This window comes from Elgaria multicarinata, chromosome 6, assembly GCF_023053635.1.
Source record: "Elgaria multicarinata webbii isolate HBS135686 ecotype San Diego chromosome 6, rElgMul1.1.pri, whole genome shotgun sequence".
NCBI classification, from domain to species: Eukaryota; Metazoa; Chordata; class Lepidosauria; order Squamata; family Anguidae; genus Elgaria; species Elgaria multicarinata.
This window is the reverse complement of record NC_086176.1, coordinates 102,356,627-102,383,638: the sequence shown is the minus strand read 5'-3', so window position 1 is coordinate 102,383,638 and position 27,012 is coordinate 102,356,627. Positions and strand designations below refer to the sequence as shown.

Below are 27,012 nucleotides of genomic sequence, written 5' to 3'. Positions count from 1 at the left end.
TTGATGGGATTAGGTAGCAAACCCCTGTGTTTTCACTAGCAGAAAGTCAGATGCATCTGTTTGGAAGAGCACTGCCATTTGAAAGGGGCCTGGTTTGGTTTTCCTTCCCTCCCACTAAAGACAAAGTTCTAAAAAGCTGCAGCCTTCCAGAAAAGTATCGCCATGGTGTTAATTCCAGTATGCAAGATGCTTCAAAGCCTGGTTTCATCCCATCTGAACACAAGATAGCATACCACTGGTTGCTTCAATATTTTAATTTTCAAATTGAATGCATCACAGCTGGGAAGATTCACATTATGCCAAAACAAAATACAGGTGTGCTCTACAAGCGAGTTTGTAATTACTAGAAGGGTACTGCAACAGAATCAGTTCTTTCAGCTTACAAAGCACTGAAAAGTCTTTCTGCAGTAGAAGTGGCATCTTCTTTGGTGCTGGTGGGAGCAAGCCCAGAGGGCAAAAGTTCAACATTAAGAAGCCCTTGAGCCGGGTCATTTTTACAACACTATCTTCTTTTATTTATTTATTTTTGTATTAATTTGTCCAAGGCACCTGTAAAAATACTTGCTGGTGTGAAACTGAGTGGGCAAACTGCCCTCTTCTGTAATTTTGGTTGGTGATGCTACTCTTTACTTGTCCTTACTTTGTGAATTACGAATTGTTAACTTTGAGCAGAAGATAATTTTTAGCAGCTGTAAATAAAAAATGATGAGAAACCGTTACCATCTACAATTCCACACATAATGCTACCAGTGTTAAGCCGGGAGAGGTTATATTTGAGAAATAGACTACTATTGCATAGACTTGTTCCGTTCCTCAAAGTTATCAGGCACAATACTTTCAATGTGTGTAATACTGAATACGGTAGACTAGAGCTGCCTTTTTTATAAATTTTCAGTTCAGAGGAGTTGTAATAACATTTGACTTTAATTTTAAGGATATTGGAGATCGAATCAGTTACCATTTCCATGGGCATTAAAAACAAATCTTCACAGCAGCAATACAAGGATAATTTACAAGACTTAAACAAGGCAGAGTGAAATATTTTCCAGCTGGGAATCTCCCTAAGTATGCTTACATGATAAAGGCTGATGAACACAGAGTACTTGGCAGTCGGTCCAGTAAAAATGAGAGGATTAGCAATGGGACGATTTGGAATAATGTTGCCAGTGGATACACACAATGTTCCTCGATGAAACTATAACACACTTTGGAGACAACTGTGCCGCTCGGAAGGATTCATCACAACAACGGTACGGTTTGCAACAATGCTCAGTGACTGTTTTGAAAGGAGACCACCACTATACTATGTGTGTGCTCTCAGGTCAGGCAAATTCTGAAGTCGTGCATGGTAAGATCTCTTCGCTGAAGAGAGATTAAAGAACACTTCTACAAAAGAATGGTCAGTGTCAGAAGTACAAAGAAGTATAGCAAAAACATGCTGGAAAGGGGTACAATTTTCTGTAGAGCTGTTTTTCCCCCGTATGCAAAAGAAAATTCCATTAAAAATTGAGCTGTTGTTGTCGAGCAATTCTTCCCCGACTTGGAAGCCTCCAGATGTGTTGGGCTACAAAGCTCATCGTCCTCAGCCAATGGGCATGCCGGCTAGGGATGATGGGAGTTATAGTCCAATACATCTGGAGGCTGATGGAGGCTACTCTCGACACATCTTTATTAAATGCTTCTGCTGATCACTGTTTCTGCACCTTTTTTTAAAAAAGGTAGACCTGCAACAATGTGACTCTACTCGATTGACATTGCCCGCAGAATTAGTGACTGTTTTGCAACCTCTTTCCATAAAACAGAAGGGGAATGCAATTTTAATATTCCCTCCCCTAAACAAAATTCAGATATGTAACAAATATTTTACAGCAAATCTTCCTGCTTACCCCCCAAAACCAGAGAGTGTAATAATTACTATGAGCTAAACCTCGGTTCCAGTACTCTACTTAGGAAGTATCTTCACAGTGGAGTAAGGGGCATATTCCAACCTCTCCTGGAAGATCAAGGGCAGAATTCACCTCATTTTTGCTCAGTATTATTGTCAACTTCCCAACATTTTTATCCGGAATTCAGTGTAGTCAGTAAAAAAAAAACCAACTCAATAATTTAAAATATTGAAGCATTTTGAACACTAACATCTCCCTCATTCGCAACTTGTGTAATTCTCTGCATGCGCACACTGAATGCACACAGACTGGCCATCAAAAGAACTTCTTAGCTGCTGCTTCTTGCTGACTCCTGCAGACACACAAAGGAGAAATCAATTAGCCAAACTGAACACAGAAAGCCTTTTTGCTTGTTTGAACAAGGCAGACGTACTCTTTTCAGATCCAGGAATGCTCTTGAATTCAGAGGAAGAGCTCAAAGCCTGGTCAGAGTGGCATGGCACCAGCCTAAACTTCCTCTTCTACAGCTAAGACTAAATCCAAGCTCTATTTAGGACAAGCAATTGACTGCACCCTTCAGACTAGTGCTTAGCTTTGCTCAGCTCAAGCCTAGTTTACAAAATCATTTCATGCTGTTTCAAATAAGGAGATGGATGGAAGTATGACCACTTTGACCTATTTTATTTCCCAGTAACATTTCGGGATAGGACCCAATGGTGTCTGGATGCTAATGATGTTGCGCTAGCATAAACCAACTCTGGTGCAAGAAAACTAGCGCAACAGGGAAAATCAGAGGTAGCAAAATCCAGCAGCAAACTGCCACTTTCCCCCATTGCACTGGTTATACAGTGCAAGTGTTGGTTTATGCTAGTACAACGACACTTAACACTCGTAGCTGGAAATCTTTGAATCCTTCCCTTGATCTTTTAGGGACAAAAAGACGTGTCACATTATAGCTGCATGTAGCGAGAGCCAGATGGTTGCTTTTGTGCTGCAAAGCACTCTTGGAAGGAAGAACTTTGCAACACAGAAGGGATGGGGAGAGGTGGTGCTTAACTCTTCCTCTACCAGCTGTTACCCTTCTGAAACTCATCTCTCCACCAGCTGTCCCTCCTAACTCTGTAAACGATGGTTTGGAATCCAGGCAGGGGAAGAAATGGCTGGAATGCGAAGACTTAAGCACTCCAGCCTCCAGTGCAAAGCAACAATTCGTAAGGTCACTCTGCAAGAGAAAAGAGACTAGACGGACACAATCCTATGCATGTTTAGACTGAAATAAGTCCCTGCACAGGGTTTCACCCTAAGGCTATCATTGCACAACTTTTATGCAACACATAGTTTGTCCCCTGGTGCTAGTGTAAAGTGTTATTATTATTATTTATTTATATAGCACCATCAGTGTATGATGGCAGCTCATTCTTCTTGTAGGTAAGCTTGCTCTGAAAGTGTGGGCCATGCCACTCTTACATGTTGATACTAGGGAAAGGTCAAAAACAATTGCTGCCTTACTTTGAGGTGTCTAATTGACATTTTCGGAACCCTTATTCTAGAGAGGTGTTTTATTTGAAGCTGACAAGCTTGTGTTGCTGATGAGATTTCCATTTCCTCCCCTTGCAACCTGACAGATTCCAAAACTGGGCATGTTTGCATACAGTTATAATTTGATTAGCTTTTATCACCTACTACTGGTGTGGCACAATTCTCTCAACAAAGATTTTCTGGTACAGGCTGGAAAAACTTGGTTTGAGAAACCTGAAATCTGGGAGAATGAATATTTTGCAGCTAAAGGGGCTGGGAATAGAAGGCCATAAAGGGGATTTATATATGCAGTGTGAAGACTTCAGACTACCAAAAATCCTATGCAGCTTTATGCACAGAGAGACAGACACACACAGAGAGAACCCTTGAATATTTATAAGCAACCATGAAAACTTGAAATGCGTTCTTAAAACATTATTAAAGTTAGGGACCCACACCTTTAAATCTGGCAAAAAACCAAGCCTCCTTCAAGCTCTGGAGGACAGGGGCTCTCACACCAAGCCTCAGAGAGATTGGGAAAACAGCAAGATGTCTCAATACACTTCAAAGTGAATCCCCCTACTCTTGCTCAACTCAGAAAACAGAGCCTTGCCCCCACAGGTGAGTGGGGCTTCTAAGAAATACAAGGACCTGAAAAACTCAGCGTATTATTACAGAGGAACCCTACAAGGCTGAGAGCAAGAACAGTTTTTGGCTGACTCTCAAGGCACAACTGCCCTGATGACAGGGCAAATCTGCCCTCTAAATCCCTGCACCAATGACAGGTCATATCAGCCCTGTATTTCATTGACTCAGAAAGCCTAGTATGTCTTCAACTGGTTTAAAACAAGAGACATTTTACGCTTCCCTGCAGCTATTTAGTGCCTGTTTAGGGAGAACTACTTTACACTTCTGAGCTACTGACGTAGTTCTATTCTGACACAGTATCATTTTGCAAAATACAGTAAAAAAAAAAAGCCACTTACCTGTACATGATGTAACCAATGAACAGTACTGTTTGGACTGCTACAAATACGAAGAAGTGTGTTGTAGATAAACATGATGGAAACTGTGGCAACTCTGGACATTTGGGTTTTTCATTGGATGGCTAGAAAGCAAGATGGTAGAACGATTTTTCAGTGAGACTAATGCAGAGATATACGCATGCAAGTGTACAGAAGCAGCTAGCGAGATATTTTGTGTACCATTACTGTACTGACCCCAGGTTTAGGCTAAGACATTCTCCCACCTCATCCTCATTGCAATTGTGGCCAGATGCTGCTGTTTTTCATCAATACTGCTGCCTCCTTACTTGCCAGGAAGACGTGGAGAGGTGAGCAGGTGAGAGTAGATGCCCTTCCTTACCACCACCACTGTTTGCTCTCTCTGAGACAGAGGAAAAGGCTAAGCAAAGAAGCAGGGAGCAAGAATAAGGAACTGCAGCAGTAAGGACCAGGAATCCTTGGTAGTGGGCCTTCTGCAGGGGTGTACACCAACCCCTGAAACTGCCCCAAGGCCATTCAAGCGTAGAGATCTCTCCATTATGTTTTTACTGGCAATGTTGCCATTTGAATGGTGAACCCCAATCGCAAAATGATTTGACATAGGCATACCACAAGACAGTAGTAAGTGCCTTGAAACCACTGTAGGAATAAAGTCCGTGATGCCCCGAAGGTCTACGTTATAATCAGCTACACCCAAGTGATCCATTCGAAGAAGTGGTAAAAGGGTTCAGACATGGAACCAGTTGAAAAAGCTTCAGCACCACCCTAAGTGTGTTTACTCAGAAGCCTGACTGGTGTCAGTAAGAGTCGCTCCCAACAAGCGTGTTGGGAATTTACAATCCCAAGTGCCTGAAGATCAACTAAAACACACTGGAGCAGTTTACGAATGGCCTGAACAACTGGGACATGAAGGGATAGCTCCGTGGAAAAAGCCGATCAAGTCATGGCAACTATTGCTCCCCTTCCCATGTGTGCATAAGGAACATTTATCAGAAATTTTCTGCTAAAGTTACATCCTAGGACTAAGACTGGGTGAGGGCCTAGATGCTAGAGTTGCCCTTCTAAAGGCAGAACCCAACCGTGCTCTGCATGCATTATCCTCCTTCCAAAACACAGAAACATCTCTACCAAGTGTTCTCTGCAGAGAGATTCAAGGCTGAGCCTTGCACATACCACTTCTGGTATAGGGAGGGCTGCAAGAACGGCCTTCTACTGAGTTGCAGGGATACCAACTGACACATCCAAATGGCATACATAGGTTCAAAGCTTGTTGACATCACTCAAGAGTGTGGATCAGGAAGGGGTCGGACATGCTTGCAAATAACCACTCGCCTATGGGGATTAATGCCTTTTGGTGACCCAGGAGGGCACTGATACACTGGGAGGAGTTCTCCCTCCTTATTCAGCTAATTGGCGTGTGACAAATGAGCGACTACAGAGGTACATATGGGCTGGTGTCTTCTGTGGACTTATTTGCAAAGATGGGAAAATAAATTACTAAGCTGGGATCTACAACAAGGATTGTCCCTGTAGTACATTATGGTATTTCATCCTGGTCACATTAGCTCTTCCCAAACAGACAATGCCTGACAAAGCTATGCTGGAGTTTGATCAGTTTTACAGATGCCATTCAGTTACCATCACAAGTGAACATTGGTACTCAATTCAGCAGCCACTTGTGTACGTGCACAAACTGGGCCTGGAGTTCATCATCAATACAAGCATAAGAAGACTGCTTGTATTGCTGGTTTCCTCTGACTGGCTTAAGTGAAAGATGGGCATGCCTTGACGCCAAGATCACCACGCTCTCCCAGTGGCAGCCCACAGACCCACTGGAGTGAACTGCTTGAACATCAGGCACATATCACAGTACCATGTTCCTCTGGACGAGGTGTTCGATGTCCCGCTTCACGACGTGGAGATGCTCCTTGATGTCATTGAAGTGCTGGGTTGTTTCATAAATCCCGCCAGCAGGGCCAGCATGCTGGATGCTATTGATGAGCCTCAGTGTTTCTCCCATAGAGTTCCTGGGAAGAGACAGAAATCCACTGTCAGTGGTGACAATCTCTTCTCCTCCCAATGGGAGGTTCTCTGTCTTCCCTGCAGCACGCCTCCCTCAGTAGAGATAAAAAGCTCCTCAAGCCTCCCTAAAATTGAAGCCTAACAGCCTTACCAATGGGATTAAAGAGAGTCAGCAGGGGCAGGCTGATAATAATAATAATAATAATAATAATAATAATAATAATAATAATAATAATAATTCTTACCCACCTCTCCATTCTGATTGAGGCGGGGAACAACAACAAATGATAAAATACATAATAAATTAAATACATAATATACATCCTAAAAACATTTTAAAAACATCTTAAAATTCCACTGGATAGGCCTGCCGGAAGAGATCAGTCTTTATAGCTTTCCTGAATGCTAGTAGATTGTTAAATTGATGAGTTTCCTCTGGCAGGCCATTCCACAGTCTGGGAGCAGCAGAAGAGAAGGTCCTCTGGGTAACAGTTGTTAATCTAGTTTTTGCTAGCTGAAGTAGATTTTTCCCAGAGGACCTGAGTGTGTGGGGCGGATTGTACGGGAGAAGGCGATCCCGCAGGTAGCCTGGACCCAAACCATGTAGGGCTTTAAAGGTGATAACCAACACTTTATACTTTGCTCAGAAACTAATTGGCAGCCAGTGCAGAGATTTTAAAACTGGCTCTTCCCCCAATGTAACAGCAGCAAGCACCCTGCCAGAATGATCTCAGGCCTTCATTCCCATGAGCGAGCCAAGATGCAGCAAACGGAAGAAGCAGCTGAAGGAAAAATTCTGCCAGGACTATTGTAGCTTTTGATCCATAAGAACTACCATGCTAGATCAGACCAGGAGTTCTGGTCTGCATTCCAGTCCAGCATTCTGTTCATGTAGTACCAACCTATGGCCCAACTGGAATCCACCAGGAGAAGAGCCTTTAGTGTAGTGGCCCCTTCTCTGTGGAACTCCCTGCCCCTGGAGGTCAGGCAGGCGCCAGCACTAGGCTGCTTCCGGCACCTCCTGAAAACAACTCTGTTTCGAGAAGCCTTCCCCAATTGACCAGTGACTTCCCCCCCCCGCCCCCGGTCCTTTACTTTTAATTGAACAATTTTAATTTGCTTTTTAAAATCTTTCTTTTTACTGTTTATACCTATGTTCACTACTTTTTTAGATAAAGAGCAGTGCAGAAATATTGTAAATAAGTAAATAAATAAATAAAATGCTCCATTGGGAAATCCAAAAGCAGGACATGAGTGCAAAGCACCCTGCCACTCGTGTTCCCAGAAACCAGCATTCAGGGGCATACTGTCTCAGATAGTGTAGACAGTATATAGCCATCATGACTAGTGGTCATTGACAGCCCATTCAGCTTCATGGGATGACCCTGGGTTCTGTCGTCGTGAGACAACCCTCTAGCACAGCCTTCCTCAACCTGGGGCGCTCCAGATGTGTTGGACTACAACTCCCAGAATGCCCCAGCCAGCTGGCTGGGACATTCTGGGAGATGCAGTCCAACACATCTGGAGCGCCCCAGGTTGAGGAAGGCTGCTGTAGCAGAAGGGGTCATGGAACCCTTTTGCCTGTGCGTTGTTTCACATAGGAGTACACCACCAGTTGAAGCAACAAATCTTATTAGCTGCTCAATATTATTTGATTCAAAGTACAGCCCTAGTTAAAAGTCAATCCACACCAAGCTTCCTGCACTGTGCTGACTGAATGTGGAGACTTGGTCAAAGCTGCCCTAAATCAAGGCACACCGGAATAGATATCAAGAAAATCTTCAAGCTGACATACAGCAGCCAACGGTATGTCTCTAGCAGCGCCCACGTGACTTTGATAGCCACAACTTTCAAAGCCAATGCACTTTTCCGGAGTGCAGGCAGTCTCTATTAAATCGGATTCATTCCCTGAAGCCCCATTTGACACAGCGAATTGTTTCAACTCTCACAACACAATCCTACACGTGTATACTCGGAAGTCTCACTGAGTGGGTAAAGGACAGCCGCCTTCATCTCTCCAAGCACGAATTACCACTATTTTTTAAAAAAAAAAAAATCTGCAGATGACAACGTAGATTGCAACATGTTCCAATGTAAGCTGTGTGCAAAAAGTGTCATGTGGCGATCTGAAGGCCCCCAAGACCAATTCGAATCAGTGTCTCCCAAAGCTTTAAATAATGCCATAATTCTAAGGAAGCTAAATTCTTAATGTCATAATTCTAAGGAAGCTAAAGATGACAAACAACCCCCCACTATGCTTTAGGGATAAGCAAAAGACTTAAGACATGAGGCTCATGATTACCTTTTACATGACAAATTCATTTGCCGCGCGCATCAATGCAACATAGTATTTATCTTGGCACAAATTCATTTCTGCTCTTATAGAAAAGGAAATTAAAACCAGAAGAAGTACAGATGCTGTAACTGGTGATATAAGACATCTAAACTGATTGGATAAGGGAGGCAGGCATGGTCCTTAATCAATATGTTCATATAAGTTTTTCCTGTTGTGATGCCTCTTCCCAGTTGCAAAGAGGATTAACGTCTACAGCTAAATATTATTTGAATGATAATCCCTTTCTTTGTTAACAGAATAATCAAAGTCCTGAATTTGTTTCTATTAATTTGCTTTAAACTTTACATTTCCTCGGACAAAGAAGGTTTGCTGCAACCCTTTGTTCAGCACCTTACTCTGTGGCCTTTAGTAAAGCTCTTTATTCAGTCAAATAACAATCGTGACTGCAACTTTAAAGTAATTAGAAAAGATTCAATCACTACTTTGTGGTAAACAACCAAATACACTCGTTTCTTTAAATATTTCTATGAGATGATGTTAAGATGCAAAATGTGCAGATATTAATGATTCCTCAGTTAACAGTTGCTGGCTGCATAAGATTTAAAACCTGCAGAACATTTGTCATGCCCATCTCATCTATTTCATTTGATACAGATGAATTTCTAAAATACATTCACAGAGTAAAATGTATTAAAATCCATCTGAACTGTGTCTTGAACCCTCCGGGAGCTCAGAACCTTACGTTTAGAGGAAGCTAAGGGGTAGGAGACTGAGTTTAGGTTTTCAACTTTTGGACAGGAGTTCAAAACCTACTAAGACATGAGGGTCAGGGGGAGATCTTGGACAAAATCCATTTGTGGCCTCCTTTACTTGACACCATTGTTTCATCTTGGAATTGTTGTAGATCACAAGCTGAACATGAGCCAACAGTGCGATATGGCTGCAAGAAAGGCAAATGCTATTTTGCGGCAGGGTCTTGCTATTTACTGTTTTACTCTGTACAGCACCATGTACATTGATGGTGCTATATAAATAAATAATAATAATAATAAGTATAGCTTCCAAATCACGTGAGGTACTGGTTCCTCTCTATTCGGCCCTGGTTAGGCCTCATCTAGAGTATTGTGTCCAGTTCTGGGCTCCACAATTCAAGAAGGATGCAGACAAGCTGGAGCGTGTTCAGAAGAGGGCAACCAGGATGATCAGAGGTCTAGAAACAAAGCCCTATGAAGAGAGACTGAAAGAACTGGGCATGTTTAGCCTGGAGAAGAGAAGATTGAGGGGAGACATGATAGCACTCTTCAAATACTTAAAAGGTTGTCACACAGAGGAGGGCCAGGATCTCTTCTCGATCCTCCCAGAGTGCAGGACACGGAATAACGGGCTCAAGTTAAAGGAAGCCAGATTCCAGCTGGACATCAGGAAAAACTTCCTGACTGTTAGAGCAGTGCGACGGTGGAATCAGTTACCTAGGGAGGTTGTGGGCTCTCCCACACTAGAGGCCTTCAAGAGGCAGCTGGACAACCATCTGTCAGGGATGCTTTAGGGTGGATTCCTGCATTGAGCAGGGGGTTGGGCTCGATGGCCTTGTAGGCCCCTTCCAACTCTGCTATTCTATGATTCTATGTCCCTGCCATCAGCATATACAGTTCAGGAAAAACCTACTCTAACATTTTTAGAAGAAATACCCAGGTTTAAGAATATATTGTTTTAGATTAAATCAAGTTACTGCATTTACTTGTCACTTATATCAAGTTACTGCATTATCTAAAGTGATTATATATCAACAGTTTGAAATACAATCACTTGAGAGTAAGGTAATAGAATTACAAGTTTTACAAGAATTACAACTACAAGTTCAATCGCAGCTTTTAAAGCTCAGCTAAAAACTTTTTTTTTTCTAAAGCTTTTAAAACTTGATTTTGTTCTGACTTTTATACTGTTAGTTTTACTCTACCCTGTGCCTGTTTGGTGCATTCTCTTCCCCTTCTTATTGTTTTATTATGATTTTATTAGAATGTAAGCCTATGCGGCAGGGTCTTGCTATTTTATTGTTTTACTCTGTACAGCACCATGTACATTGATGGTGCTATATAAATAAATAATAATAATAAAAAAAAAATAGGGACAAAATGGTCCAGTAAATAGTTGGTGTGGAGTTACTTGGTTTGAACAATGTTCAAGAAAGAAATGCTCTGCTCGAGGGAGAGACAAGATTTCTTCTCTTGTCTACGCAATCCAGAAGTCTTTTCTAATGACGCGATTAGGAAATATACAGATCTTTACATGAAAAATTACATGGGCAATACGGCTTTTCCATCCAGGGATGGCCCAGAAGACAAGAGGGATGTTCATTTGTTTTTGTTTGATCCACTACAAGACGTTCTTTAATCTCAAGCTGAAAATATTAAGATGATGTTACGCAAAAGCTTTCTTAATAAGTAGTCACTAAAAGGGCAGGCTTCTGATGCTAACAAGGAAATCTAATTTACTTCTCCAGTATAAAGATTTGTCAAGAATATTAAAACGAAAGCTGTTCCCAAATAACATGGGTGAAAATGGAAGTACATTCTATAATCTTGATTCTATAAAAGCTGACCTACTTAGGTACATCGAAGGAGCTGTCCTTTAACTAAAAATATTAGTAAACATCACGGTTCAGAAATGTTGTGCGAAGACCCCAAGAAAATGTCTTAGAAGGTATTAGAGGAGGTAATCCCCTTCCCCTTCTCATGATTGGATACCCGGGGTGGGGGGTGGGGGTGGCAACACAGCAAACTCACAGGCATTCTGATCCTGAACATAGGAACATAGGAAGATCGTTGGTCCATCTAGCCCAGTACTGTTGACACTGGCTGGCAGCAGCTCTTCAGGGTTTCAGGCAGGAGTTTTTCCAGGTCTACCTGGAGATGCCGGGAATTGAAGCTGGGACCCTCTGTGTGCAAAGCAGGTGCTCTACCACTGAGCTATGGCCCCTCCCCTATGTCCTCTTCCCTTTGAGAAGTGCACACCAGCACAGCATTTTGGGGTGGGGAACTGATCATGGAGGTGCTCACCCTACTTCCAGGGGCAAATGTCCACACTTAAATACATTACTTTTGGGGAGGGAGGGCTGAACAGCAGCTACTAGGTTAAAGCTCTAGAACCCATATGTAAGACTGTACAGAGGCCACACCGAGCAGCAGCTCAGGGACAACCATTTCCTTCAGCAAGGTAGCCCAGAATTCATTCAGATCCTCAACTACCCCAAGCTCTCCTTCTGTCTCAACAAGCCTTGTCCTGTAGCCACTCATGATTCCGCTGCCAAAACTGATGGGTTTTGCAGGCTCGTACCTGCCATCCTCTCCCGTTGCATCACAAAGAAATTACCTGACCTTTGCTACACAAACATCTGCTATTTCAGCAGACAACCCCACATCTATCTGCTAGTATGAGGAGTCCCCTGGGAAATCTGTAAGTTTTACTCGCATGTTTGAACAGAACAAATATGGATAGGAGGACAAGCAATCAAAATATAAGCAGAAGGTAACAAGCCTAGAAGGCATTCTTATAGCCAAAAGGTAATTAAGGCTGCAATCCTATACCCATTTACCTGGGAGCAAGCTCCACCAAACCCAATGAGACTTCTGAACAGACTTGTATAGAACTGCGGTGTAAATGTTACAATGAATGGTGCTATGAAGACATCTCCAAGTTCTCTTTGGCGCTGTCCTGTGTATTGATATAATCCCTACCTAAACATCCTGCATCTACACCAGACAATATGAAACCTGTATCAGAAAAAAACCGAACACTTGGGCTATTAGTGTCCTTCTTGATGCTTGTGCTCTTACTTCATTTCACTGACTTGTTTCAGGACCTCCTCTTGTGTTTTCACAACCGTGTTAAGTTCTTGTTGGGAGACCTTAAGTGTAAAACAGAAAAAGAATAAAAAAGAATAAATGAGCAAATACATCCAACAGCATTAGTGAAGAATGACAAGAGTAGACTATTGTGCTGCCTATGGCACATGCACCAACACTTCGCTACCTGCCCTTGCTGGCCTGGGACACCAGCTCCTCTTTTGGAAATCTCCTCCGTCATTGCAGAGACATATCTTCTCTGCTCATCCAGAATCATGTCCAATTGCCTGTTGAGTTGCTTTATTTCTAGATGAATTCGGTTTTGGCCTTCAAAGATTTGCCTCAGCTCACGATCACTCACTGTCTCGAAGAGATCATCCGCTTGAAAACAACAACAGAAAGGGCATTTTAAATATATGCTCTCAAAGGGTCACAACTAGACACTCACCACTTTCCCCTTCAAGCATTGCCATCATATTTTTCAGTGCACATGTACTATACGCAATTCTTGTGCAATTTCTTCTCACAACCAGTATTATTTTACACCCAAATGAGTCCCAAGTGCCCTAATTTGGCACTGACGAGCACAGATGAAAAGGAGGGAGACAAGGCAGGTGCAGACAGCTTTCTTCACAACAGAACAGTGTTTAAGCTTCTAGTTAACCATTTTGAAATGTCTTTAATTCAACAGGAAGATGCTTCAAGCAACACGGCACAACTTAGAAGAAAGTACAAGTCTGCAGGCAAAGATCCCTCCTCATGTGGCTACTTGGCTAACAGTGCAATTCTATACCTGAAAACAAGTTCATGGGATTTACACATAGGTAACTAGGTACAGGATTGCTGCCTAAAAAGAAGGATGTAAGCAGTCAAGGCCGAAGCTGAGACTTCTACCATAGTTATTTCATTTTCTCAAGCTTTTCTCCTCCCGCCTTCATAAGAATCACTGCTATTTAGAAGGCAAGGTGGGGAACCTGGTGGAACTTACAAGGCAACCAAAGAAGGTTCTTTGAATTTTGTAGTAGTAGTAGTAGTAGTAGTAGTAGTAATAATAATAATAATAATAATAATAATAATAATAATAATAATATAATTTCTTACCCACCTCTCCGTTTGGATCGAGGCGGGGAACAACAATAAGTATAAAATACATAAAACTGAATTAAAAACATAGTATACATTATTAAAACATCCTAAAAACATCCTAAAATTCCACTGGATAGGCCTGCCAGAATAGATCAGTTTTACGGCTTTCTTAAATGCTAAAAGACTATTACGTTGACAAGTCTCCTCTGGCAGGCCATTCCACAGTTTGGGAGCAGCAGAAGAGAAGGTCCTCTGAGTAATACTTGTCAGTTTAATTTTGGCAGACTGAAGTAGATTCTTCCCAGAGGACCTGAGTGTGCGGGGCGGATTGTATGGGAGAAGGCGATCCCGCAGGTAACCTGGACCCAAACCATGTAGGGCTTTAAAGGTAATAACCAACACTTTATACTTCGCCCAGAAACTAATTGGCAGCCAGTGAAGAGATTTTAAAACTGGTGTAATATTATATTAATAATGGTTTTCAAAGAGTGTTATATATGTTGGGCAAAAGCCAGAAACTGGACAAAAGGGTACAATAAAGCCACAAAGTGGGGAATATTACACCCATAACAGTTTTTAAAGAGTTGTATACATGTTGGAACAGACCTACAAATTAGGCAAGTGGTGCCCTAAGCACATAAATAATTGTAACTGAAGCTCACATGATCAAGACTTGCAACTTTTTGCTGCACTGATAACTGGAAAAAAAATGTAATCAGACACCTCTTCAAATTTCATGTGGCTTCGAGTGTGGTAACTCTGGAGATACAGAACTGTCTCGCCGTTTCTCACACAGACAGTATAGCAAACATCCATGTCCGTTCAGTATTAAATGAAGATTAATGCATCACTGGGAAAATAAACCTTCCAACCAAGTCATGCCTCTTTCCCCCATCAAGCCTGTCCAGTAGCCACTTACTGGGCTCTCCTTGCACATCAGGGTGCTCCTTCTGAAACTCCTCCTTCTTTTTGTCCAGCTCTTGCTGGAAATGCTCAAACTCTTCTTGATATTTCTCTTTGTCCTTTTCAGGAATTTCTGTATCGGGAGGAGGCTATAGAACAAATTTCAAGAGATTATTTAAGTAGACACTGTAAAAAAAGAAGTTCTGGCTGGGATTTTTAATTTTTGTAAACCATCCAAACAGCTTTGGCTATTGGGCAGCATGGAAACGTAATAATTAAACAATCAATCAAACAAACAAACAAATAGTTTTGGGATATTTCGCACTCAGAACAAGCCCAACTGAGATATCAAGTGCTCATATGATGCCTGTTATGTAAAGGGAACAGTGGGGCTGCACTCATGGGCCTTACCTGCCAGAGCCATTGATGCTCTGGGCCAGGGGTGGGTGAGTGAAATCAGAAGAAAAGACCCTGCTCTATGCATATAGGCTCCCCATACGTTTAGAAGGCTGCATGATCGTGCGGACAAGCTCCCCACTTTAGACCTTCTCCTCCTATGTGTGGGGTGTGGAAGGGCCAGTAATGGGGACACAACACTGGGGGGTGACGTCAGAACGTTTTGCCCCACTCTTCCCCTTGTGGGAGTGCAATTGCACGAGGAGTTAAATGCCTGAATAGGGCTGGAGTGAGCAATGGTTCACACGATTAAGTTTTTCAAATGGACTAACAAATGCTCAGTATACCATTTTTTCCTGGTCTGCCCTCACATGTTTATACACAAGAAATCGAGAGCTGGGAAAGGCCAAATCAAAATTTTTAGAGAACTTGTGGAAAGCTTTACAAAACCAATATGCCACCAGCTACTATTATTTATTATTTATTTATTTATTTAAAACATTTATATCCCGCCCTATATCATTAAGATCTCAGAGCGGCGTACAGATAAAAAACATACAGTATAAAACAATAAATATGCACAGTTAAAAACATATTAAACCATGATCCAAGTTAAAACAATATATAATTTAAAAGCAGTTAAAACAATGTGCCAATGAGTTTAACTATCAAAGGCTTTGTTACCCTGCCTTTGATGTTTGGAACCCACCATGTTGATGAAGGTTGCATCCAAATCCTGTTGTCAGTGACATGAAACTAAAAATTATGGAGTGCTCTGCAATGTGCTATTAAGCCTTGATGGCATCCACCTGAGCGCTCTTAAAAATCAATGTGAAATTCTCTGTCTATCATGTAAAACTCATAGCTTTCCAGCAAAGGTATCCTCCTTAACTCATCATTAATGGACAGTAAAAAAAATTAAGACAATACATTAAAATTCAAATAGGCAAATAAAGCCCACTGGAAGGAGACTGCTACCTCAATCCCACTTCACTTAAAATCTCCCAGTTGCAAATTACATACTCATCCCTTGTTCCACTTAAACAATGGGGAACACTTGCTTTGCACTGAGACTGATGTATTATCCAATGGTAAAGTGAATGGGTAACAGCCTCTCTTTCCACAAAGTCCCCACGAACATGTACATCTCAAAATAAGTGCTGCTGTCTACAGATGCCTACCGCTACTTTGCCAGGCTCCGTCAACTGGAAAGTCAGGAAAGACAAGACATCATGGTCATCTGAATAAAAACACCAAACATACGAAGTTATTAGTCACAGCTGTTCTAATAGGATAACAGAGTAACTTTATCTATATAAAACTCTCCTCTCACCTCTCCCATCACATGATCACCTCCAGGCTGTGACACAGAGGGCAACATTACAGATTCTGAATGCTGGGAGGCATGTATGTTTATCTATTTTTTTAGGCTCAGCATCAGCACAGAGCATGGTAGCTAAAGTTCCAGGTGCCCTGAGACCCACTGCAGCCAATGCCGGCACCATTCTTTTAATTTTTTTACTTAAGAGACCCAACACTGAATGGAGAAGCAGCAGACTGGGCAGCTTACACAACTATCTTCTCCTTTCCCCAAATACCTTTGAGCTCCGCCTCCAATATAGTATCACAGATGGACACTAAATTAGGGGCAGGGTCCCACAGGCATGAGGGGGGGCACTGCAGCTGCCCACCACTCTTTCACTCAGCACCAGACAACATCAAAAGACAAAGAGTGGAGCCGTGCGCGTCAGCACCCTTCTGGTAAGCTCTTGGTGATGATGGGGCAGGGGGCACTTCACTGAGGGCTTCCTTAAACCTACCACAACCACACTTAACACTTTTGCTGCAGAAGTCAGGAGTGCAACAGGTTGGTATTCCTGCAACAATTGTCATGTATAACACTGCCCTTATTGTTTTTAAAAGAAACGGCAAAATGTTATCATTTGCAAGTTATGTTAGTAGTTTTACTTTGAATTCGTGGTTATCTAATCAGCTAGAGATTACTAGGCCTCATATTTACTGTTCCAAAGGCAGAACTGAACAAGCTATCTATACTATACTTTCCAAGATTTCTCGAACCACCTTAGTTTGCCTGTGTCAATCTCACCCATCCCTTTGGTGCAAGAATTACATACAGCAAGATCTGAAATGCAATCCAATATAAAGTTGCCCCCCACCCCCATGATTTATGAATTCAGGAGTTAGCTTGACTAAACTGGTTGTAAAAAAAGTCAATATCCAACTGTGTGTGTGTGTGTGTGTGTGTATGTGTGCATAAGCTCCTACCTACTATCTTGAACCAACTAATGAACACGTATACACACACGCACACATCTACGTGGCCTACCAGCAAGCCCCATATGAGTAAAGGTGAGTAGAAAAGTATTCTCAAAAATCCATTCCTATAGCAAAACCTAAGGAATATATTGATTCTAAATGAAACGTATTGATTTTAATTTAGAGAAGATTGCCATTTGAAATGTCGTTTCACACAAATGCCCGCTTTTTAAATACACCATGCAACATGGGAGCTGCTTCTGTACGCATACCTCTGGGGAAGAGTGGGTGAATATCCCAATCTTGTGGGTCAGGTCAAATCACAAACCGTTATCGCCTACTCACACATTCTTCTCTTTAATGCGGAATCATAGCATAGAACAGAGCTCCCACAACACTGAGTGAGTATGGAGAGAAAATGGGGTTGGAGCCTTTCACATCTGTAAGCTATCTTGCCCCTCCATGAGGAACGGAGTTTATGCCATTAAAAAATATGCACTACGTAAGCTGGTCATGCGAATCTGCCCCAAGGCCACATTGGGCAAAAGACTGGAGCAAAAAGGCAGAAGAGTTTCATATAATGATATATGTTTAATAAAGTATTACACGTGAAAGCCTAGTTTTCCAGGTGCTGCACAGATATGATCCTGTCCACATAATTAGAATCTACTACTGTGGGTTCACTGCAAATTCAAAGGTAAACACAGGTCCAAAGCTCTCTTGGGCATGCAGAATGTTTTGTGCTTTGAATCCAAGCCATGCTGCTTACTATTAATTCCAGTAGCTCTGGCCCAGGTCTTCTTATCAGGAGAGCCACTAAAATAATAAGGCCATGGCTGGGATCCAAAACACAACTAGTTCTGCATGCCCAAGAGAGCACTGGGCTCAAATTTCCTCAAACAGCAACCCCCAGAGTCATGCCAAACCGAATCTTTCCAAAAGCATTTTGCGATATGGTTAGGGCAATAGGGAAGCTGGTTCTCCAAAGGAAAAGTGATAAATCCAACTGGAAGTAACCAATCCTTTGAGCCAGAAGTAGATCCCAACCAATAAAAAAGGATGGCTTTTGATAGTAACTCTAGCTGGACAAGATCTTAAAGCATTTCAACCTTCCTCCTAGAGCAGATGCAATTGATTCTCTGCCCCTCAATCTTGAAGAAGAGCTCTCACAAAGGAGTCGCTTCTCTCTTACACAAATGCCAAGAACCACAATCATTCAACTGGAAGGAAACAGGGCAACAACTTGAAATTGTACATCCTGCTCACTTAACTCCTTCCCTCTGCAGCCTTCCAAAAATCTTACCATCGAGTGCCAGTGACAATTGGTGCTTCGTCAGTTACTAATTAAGCAGACATTTTGTATGATCACATATTAATTTATCCCAAAGGGGTGGGGGAATCGTTTCTTTAACAAAACAGAGGGAAGGTACATCTTAAGTACTGAAAGCACCTGCAAGACCACCAGTTGCTGCGGAGATCCCAAAGTATCCCTGAGAAGGTACCACCATGTTGTCTACTTTGGCACAAAATTCATAGTCTTCCTTGTCTGGAGTAAAGCCGTTGTTTATAAATACCTAAAAAGAGATGTAGAAACATGAAGCTGCATATAAACCCAGCAATACCTACTCCAACTGGCAGTTGCGCTCTAAGGGCTTTCCCAGCCCTGTATAGGCAGAGATGCTAGATCAGTCTTCCCCAAGCTGGTGCCCACCAGATGTATTGGATGCTCCTCCCAGCATCTCCAGCCAGCATGGCCGGTGAATAGAGTGCCATACGTCTGTCTGCCTGTCTTTCATCCACACACAGAAGTCCTCCACAATCCGCCCTTATATACTCCACTGAGTTATGCAACAGCCCCCATTTTGACACCAACAACAAACTGATTTGTTTCTATATCTTAATCCCTTACTAAATTGTAATTTAAATTACAATTGTAATTTAAATTACTGTTTAAGTCTTTCATTAATTATGGGGAACCATTTAAAATGTTACTTCTCAATGTGTAAGCTGAACCAGAGGTTCAAAGTCCACATCTTCCCCTTGAAGGCATGATAACAAAGAACTTGAAAGCTGTTTCTCAGGTTACACCGCAGAACTCAATTTTACTACTACTAAATTTTGTTCCTGTGCTGTACCAGCTTTTCATCTCACTGCCAAACTTTAAGATGGGTGTGGGGTTTTTTGGCTGCATGGCACTCTCTCCTTGCATCAGCACACCACATGCAGCTCAGACTTCACCTCTCACTTTCAGAAGTACAATCATCGCCAACTTTTACAGCCATAAAAAGTAAGTATCCTCAGAGACCCCAGCATCAAACGTAGACATAGAAAAGAAGAATGAGAATAGAGAGCACTTACACTCAGTGTCTTTTGGTAGAATGTGATCTTCGCTCGGACAGGATAAGGCTTGTTACGAAAATCTCTTTGACATGATGCCAACGACTGTGTAGAACCATCACTTTAAGGGACAGAACATATAAATGCAGTTTAAAAGCCAGAAAATATAGCAGAACCACGCAGTTGAGAAGTGAAGAAACACAGCACACATAACTAGAACAAAGTTTAAGCAATCTATTCCAGAAATGAAATAACAACTCCATTAACATGCACCCTAAAACAAACAGAGAGAAAGGAACATCTTAGCCAGGGTTTTATTTTACAACAGGCTTCAACCTGCTGGAATTGGGTAGGATAATCATCAAGTAAATAAAAACAGGCAGAAGTTGCTCAAAATAATTCCATCCTAGTTCATAAACCCTCTTCAATTCAACATAGATCAGACAAATATACAACTTACTTTTGATGGTCATAATTGAGCTTGCCATTGTTTCCAACCACAATCACTGCTGGGTTGTTTTTCTTGAGGGAAAATGCAAATAAATATGAAACCAGATTATAAATGGCTTTAAACTGGAACTCTTCTAGCTTTAGTTATTAGATAACTCTTCCAGCAATGTCCAAAAAACTATCCAATTTAGCTAGGAAGTATTATGCCTTTTTGAAGTTCAGATTCCAAATCATGCCCCAGTCATAATTTAATACACTAATGAATACTTGACTTAGACCTTACATATTTTATCAGAAAATACACAAAGCCAACTTGAAGCATTAGTGCTCGCTAATAAGTGGATATTGTTCAGAAATACATGAACACAAAAGAAAAACTTAAGAGCTTAACACATAGCTAGAGAAATCAAACCCAAGGACTTTTTAAGAATTACTGCAATGCCACTATCACCAATTAAAATAACTCATGTTAAGAGATGAACAAACAAAAACTACCTTCAAAATAGTTCTTTTACATTGTGCCATACTTGCTTGGCAGAACTGACATCAAGATTTATCAACATAAGAAGCTCCTAATACTAATTGAGACCCTTAAGCTTCTAAGATGCGCCAATTTTCATAACAATTTATACTTCGTGAAAACGGAGGAATGCATTTCAGTGACTGAAAGAAACTGCCTCACTACCCAATGTCATGTTTTGAAAGATCTGAATTATGATTGAGCCTTTTTTTAAAACCACAAACATCTTATTGCAGCTTTGCATGCTACATGGAATGGGATGAGGAATCCATGGAGGGTCAGTATAACAGCCTATTCTGCTATTCAGGACTGTTATATGGAACCTCCATAATTCAGAGGTTTCATACCACTTATTACCAGCTGCTGGACAGCACCAATGGGAGATGGCTACTCCCTTCAAGCCCAGTTTGTGGGCTTCCCAGAGGCAATTGGTTGACCAGTGCGGAACACAGAATGCCAGATGAGATGGACCTTTGGCTTGAACAAGCAGGATTATTTTTATATTCTAGCATAATGGGAAAGATGGGAAAGATACAGGAGTGTTGAAACCTATCTATATATTATCCCAGTTGCAGTGAAAGCACTTTGTACATTCTTAGCTGCAGATAGTGGATGTTATATACATATTAACTCACTATAGTAATTTCCCTGGTGGTACTCAATGAGTTCCCACTTGATTGCTGCACACAAGAAGGTAATCTTTTTTTAAAGCAACACTGACATTACCCCCCACCCCAAAATCATGAAATATTTTCTACTTCTTTTCACTACTAGAGTTACACTGCCAACTCTGAAGGATAACATAAATAGTTAGATGATCTTCAGAAATCCAAGCATTTCTTACAGCTTAGTTCTTTGGGCTGCTTTACTGAGATAGATGTCACCAGATTCTCTGCTAGGTCCTACTTCTGTCAACAACAACAACAAAAAGGCAACGTACGTACCTAAGTATTATTTTAATCCATTTCAAGAATCACCCTATAAAAGCTTAGTGCTGCGTTCTATGAATCAATTCAACTAGTACATTTGAGGTGGCAATCCTATGTAGACTTCCTCACGAATAAGATTCATTGAACTCTGTGGAATTTACTTTTGAGAGAACATGTATGGGAACACGCTGTAAATTCACACATACTGTTTTAATGACCCTGATGGCCATTGTAGAACCTACTACAAAATAGTGCTATATATGCACTAAGGTTTTAGCCACTGTGCACAGTCTGCATAACTTTCCACTTACCTTTGCATCATTGTCGAACGAGTCAAAGAAGATGCCAACACCATTCCAGTTATCAGCGGCTCCAAAAACCGGACCCTCTAAGCCTTGTCCTTCTGTAAACCACACTGCCTGTTCAGAGAAATCCAAATCTAAATTTTACATGTTCAGGGTTAAACAACTGATATGTTTGCAAAGTAGCTATTCTTACATACCAATCCATCAGCTCCTACTCGCCCTCTCCCTGTCACTCGGAAGGTCACTTCAATCTCCCAAAATTCAAATACAGATTTGCTTTTTGTCCATACTGATCCCCTCTGGCTTTTTAATGATGGGGTTATTCTTATTTGATCAGCACTGGGGATAGCATCTAAAAGGAAAGTTCATAACAGATTATTATCTTTAAAATCTGATAACACTTACAAGAATGACTTCTCCTAAAACACATGGTATTTATTTATTTATTACATTTTTATACCGCCCAATAGCCAAAGCTCTCTGGGAGGTTCACAAAAATTAAAACCATAATAAAACAACCAACAGGTTAAAAACACAAATACAAAATACAGTATGAAAAGCACAACCAGGATAAAACCACGCAGCAAAATTGATGTAAGATTAAAATACAGAGTTAGAGAAATGATTTTACAGAACTGAGCGTAAATATTACTCCCCTACCACAAGCAGTGCACAAGGTGTGCCACCATCACCCATAGTTTGCTCACAACAACCATGTAAAGTAGATTTCTGAGATGACAACAACTGGTCGAAGGTTGAAGTGGAGGATAATGGCATCTAGAATGTTTAACAGTGGGAGATAAAGTCAGCCCTGCAGTGCATCACTGGAGGAAGATAGGGAACAAACATGTGCTCCCTCCACAAATGGCAGCTTCAGACTGTTCGCCTACTTGGTTGATGTCCACAGTGGTGAACAAGATAAAGCAGGGGTAAGCCATATTTAAATATCCTTCCCATCACTGTAAGCTCTGAGGCAGGGAGAACATGTGTGGCAATCACAGCACCTACTACAATGAGCAAGGACAATCAATAAGGGCTGAAAGTGTGTAAGTCAAGGATGGGGAATCTCTAGCCTGTAGAAATTCCCCATCCAGCCTGGCAGCTTATTTTCCAGGCTCTGGACCATCTCTTAGGCTCCGCCCAATGCTCAGCACTGGAGAAAGGCAGCACTTTCTCTAGCACTGAGTAAGGAAAAGAAGTCCCTTTCCCCATGCAGAGAGGGTCACAGGGTGAATATGCAAACTCGAGTCAAATATAGGCAGTCCAGTTTCTTTCCACTCTGTGGCCATATCAGTTAGGAAGCGGCCCAGGGTCACAGAGACCACAGGAACCCGTAACGATCCACCTTGAGTACCATTTTTGATAGAAGTCAAACAGATAATAAATAAAAATTAGCAAGTTAGCCACATATGGTGAATGAGAAAACTGGTGTGCAGACTCTGATCTAAGCCATTTTGGACATCCGATGCTGAAAAGACTTTACAGGGCAAATGATCACAAAAGATGTAGGCCAGCCATAAGACAGAACATGGACACCAGGCTCTGTGGCTAGAGTAAAGTACAATATAAGCATGGTGGGCAAACATCCCACCCACAATAATATATTCCACTAAATAAATAAGTACTTGGCAACACTCTCAATTTGTATTAGCGCCAGAACCATGCTCCTGTGTGTGTAGGAAACACACACACACACCCCATTATTCAAAATCATCCAATGTGCAGGCAATGCAATGTGCATGATACAGCACTCCAGAAACGAAACAAATGACCACAAGTAGCACATCTATAAAAATAAAAATTATAAACTGGTACTTGTGTTTGTTTCGTTTTTGGTCTTTAACGAGAAAGGGACTTCATTATGGTCTTAATTATTTCCCCCCAATTCTTGATTTACATGCATACTGTGTTAAATGTGAGTATCTGCCCAGTTCTCATTGGATTTAATATCAGAAATTATTTGCCTCTAGTTTAATCAGTGACAGAATAGTCAACACAGCACTGCAGGCAGCTGCGTCAATCCGTTAGAAGTAAGCGTCCAAGGGCAGTGGTAGCATATTATCTGTACTTGGACCAAGTAAAGAAGTTCATCAAAACTCATCAGGATGGATGTTAAGCAAAAAAATTAAAATGGGAGTGGGAGTAGAAAACAGGTGTTGATAGGCCTGGTGTTGGCCTCTCTTTTGGCCTCTCATTTCTGTCAACAGTGACACATCACTAAAAAGATACAAAACGTTTCACATCAAGTCATTTCCATAGTTCGGTTCAACTAAAATTAACTGAACGGGCAACTGCATGAGAAATATCAAGAACAGCATAAAAGACTTCAGCTTAAAGCAGTTTCACACGTTAAATGAAAAGTCTACATTCATTCCCGAGGCATAAATTGAAGAGATACTTTGGCAGCCGCGTCATGTATTGAATTAGCTTGCATGTGAGCAACTCACAGTTCAAAATCTGAACTTTAACCTCAAGGACAAATATACATTAGCTACAGAAAATCAAGATGTGTTATTAAGTTGCTATAGCAAGCAATGATGTTTTTCAGTGATTTCTCGCATATGCCACAGGCTCATAAACTACTGACACAAGATTCTAAGGATCGGATCCCTTCAGCCTATGTTAATTAGTATGGAATAAACTACCAGTCTAGTCGCAATCACCAACATGGGTTAAAAAACCTCTCTACCTATATCATACACTGAAAAAGTGTGAGAAAATCCTTTGAGATTTAGCTATCTTACTATAACAAGAGTATAAATGGGGTGTAACTATTAAGTGACTATGACTCCCTGAACAAACAAGCAACAGAAAAAGCAGCTTGCTTGTCAGAATGCATTTAAAAAACAAACGTGTTACTGGGAAACCTTCATGGCTTACTTAAGCACCATATGGTCTAGTTTACATAATGGTAATGAAAGATGCTACCAATTACCTAGCATGGAAAAGCAACACAAACAATAAATAGCCCTATAATGGGAAGAATGCTGCTCTTTGAGCAGGCACCGTACTCCAAAGTTCTTAAGGTCGATTGTGTATGCAACGGCATTCAGAAGTGTACAATACAAAAAAATCCGAAACAAAAAACTAATACTTTATGACAGAGGGGTAAAGGCCAGTGAAATCATGTCCCAGCAAAACAGAGAGCCAGAAATAAAGGTTTCAAGTCTCTTCTATATACAGGAGATTTATTCAACCCATCTATTATCTTGGCTACTTAGGATTTGGGAAAGGGGTGGGGAACAGACCTACAGCTATAATCCTATGATTATAATAGCCATAAGGCACGGGTAGAGAAGGTTTTTTTTAGTCAGAGGGAAGCATTTGCCCAAGGGCAAGCTCCCCTTCCCCTTCACTTCATCCCTGCTATGCTAAAAGCTGAGGGCTGAAAAACAGCTGAGCATAAAGGAAAAGGGTGTGTGTGTCCATAGCCCTCTTTTCCCCACTGCTCAGCTTTCTAAAAAAACCCAAGAAAGCAAGGAGATTATGGGGAGGGCCTGGCAGGATGCTGGTTGGCCAGATTTGAGGGGGGGGCCTCTGGGCTACGTTTGACATGCAGGCCAGAGGTTACCAACCCTTGCTATAAAGCAACATGATATTTATTTATTTTATTTATTTATTTATTATACTTATATACCGCTCCCATAGCCAGGGCTCTCTGGGCGGTTTACAGAAATGACAGGTATTCACAAGGACAAACAGCTTGTAGGTCAAAACCGTATGGAAGGCCATGACTCCCAATATTCCTCACCGTTGCCTATGCCAGCTAGGGATGATGGGAGTTGTTGGCCAAAACATCTAGAGGGCCACAAGTTGCCCACCCTGCACTAAGAGTCAAGGCTATAAGGGGATGTCTCTGCCTGTAAAGCCATATCCCTTGCCCAAACCTTATTAATTTCTCTAAGCAGGAGCCAAATTCCTTCTGTGTTCTATAGGACACACAGCACAGCGGCAATGCCAAATAAAAGTACATTAGTAAAGGAAGCAATAGCAGCAGGGGTCAGCATGTTTGGGTGTGGAGAGAGAAAGGCATACATATGAAGTGCGAGAGTAGACAATATTCTCTTCTAGGGTAATAGGTATGAAGGTTGTGGCTCCAAGCCTCCCATTCTCATCCCACTCATATAATGGAAGGTGTCAATGGCCATAAAGGACTATAAACAAAATCATCCCTCTGAGCAGCAAGCATGCCACCTCTGCATTCTTATATGGCACGGGTCTACTCGCTATCTACCACCTATCCCTTCACTTATTTTGAATGCTCAAAGCAAAGAAATATTCTTAGAATATCATTAACATTTAAGGTGAAAGTGCTCTTAAATGCTAACTGTTCCAAGTATGTACTTTTGCAATAAATTGCCTTGGTGGATCCCATTACAGCCCATGTAGCTTGGAATTCTTTGCAACTATTGCAGCACTAGGGCCAGGGTTTACCTTCTGCTCACTTTGCACACTGCTTATAATGAAGCAGCTGCACAAAGGCAAGCCCAAAGCACCTGGAGGAGGGCGAACAGAATACATACATACATGTGCAAATGCATGTCCATATACATGTGATGGAAAAATTAGGTGGCAGCCTCCTTATGTTTACTATTGACAAGGTTAGGAAAGAGTCCAGAAGGGCTACGTGGCAGGCTTGCAGATAAGGAGAACAGGACTGGAAATGGACTTAAATGCCAGAGAGGTCCCCAGTTGCCTCCCTGTCTCTCGCCTGAACCGTGGTAGCAAGTTTATACAGACTGCTTAGAAAAGGCCCTGCCCCGAATGTCACAGACGCGGGGGTGGTCTGCGGGCACTCAAGGCGAGTTAGGTGCATTCTGCACATGCTTAGCGGAACGCTCCCCTCCTCTCGACGTGCTCTAGGACTGAGTTCTGTCATTCAAAGCCCCTTTCCCTGACCCCGCTAGAACCCCATATTGGTACTTACTGCCTGTGTGAACCCAAAAGGGCACCGACCCGTCCCCCTGCACCAAGTGCGGCCCCTTGAAACTGTATTTATACTCGAACCGTCGGTGAGGCGCCGCAGGAGCAGCGCCGCCGCTTTCCGCCTGGCCATCGGCATCGGCGGTCGGGAGCCAGCGGCTGCCCAGGCACAGCAACGCGGCTAGGAACAACCTCCCAGCTGGTCCCGCCGGGCTACCCTCCTGCATCCAGAGCGCCGCCATCTTGGTCTCCGCTGCATGCAACCCGGCTCGGCCAACAGGGCGCTAGCTGATTGGCCGAGACGCCCGGAGGGGCGGG

The 27,012-nt window shown here is 42.0% G+C and overlaps 1 protein-coding gene across 1 annotated transcript; it reads right to left on the bottom strand.

The window, feature by feature from the left end:
- Positions 1-239: 239 nt before the first annotated feature.
- On the bottom strand, positions 240-27,012 carry LMAN1 (lectin, mannose binding 1). The gene is made up of 13 exons (XM_063128188.1): positions 26,699-27,012; positions 21,969-22,123; positions 21,778-21,885; positions 20,028-20,089; positions 19,589-19,688; positions 18,681-18,804; positions 16,135-16,193; positions 14,574-14,706; positions 12,756-12,949; positions 12,560-12,630; positions 6,282-6,435; positions 4,391-4,512; positions 240-2,238 (listed from the first exon to the last, which is right to left on the bottom strand). The coding sequence occupies exons 1-13, from the start codon at positions 26,934-26,936 to the stop codon at positions 2,202-2,204; spliced, it is 1,557 nt and encodes a 518-aa protein (XP_062984258.1). The 5' UTR covers positions 26,937-27,012; the 3' UTR covers positions 240-2,201.

What these genes read in the sequence shown, in the direction of transcription:
- LMAN1 (XM_063128188.1), bottom strand. Translation starts at nt 26,936, where the DNA reads ATGGCGGCGCTCTGGATGCAGGAGGGTAGCCCGGCGGGACCAGCTGGG. An exon ending in GAGTAGGAGCTGATGGATTG is followed by an intron (nt 21,886 to 21,968) that starts GTATGTAAGAAT and finishes TTCTCTGAACAG; the next exon opens with GCAGTGTGGTTTACAGAAGG. An exon ending in AGCAACTGGTGGTCTTGCAG is followed by an intron (nt 16,194 to 18,680) that starts GTGCTTTCAGTA and finishes GTTTTTATTCAG; the next exon opens with ATGACCATGATGTCTTGTCT.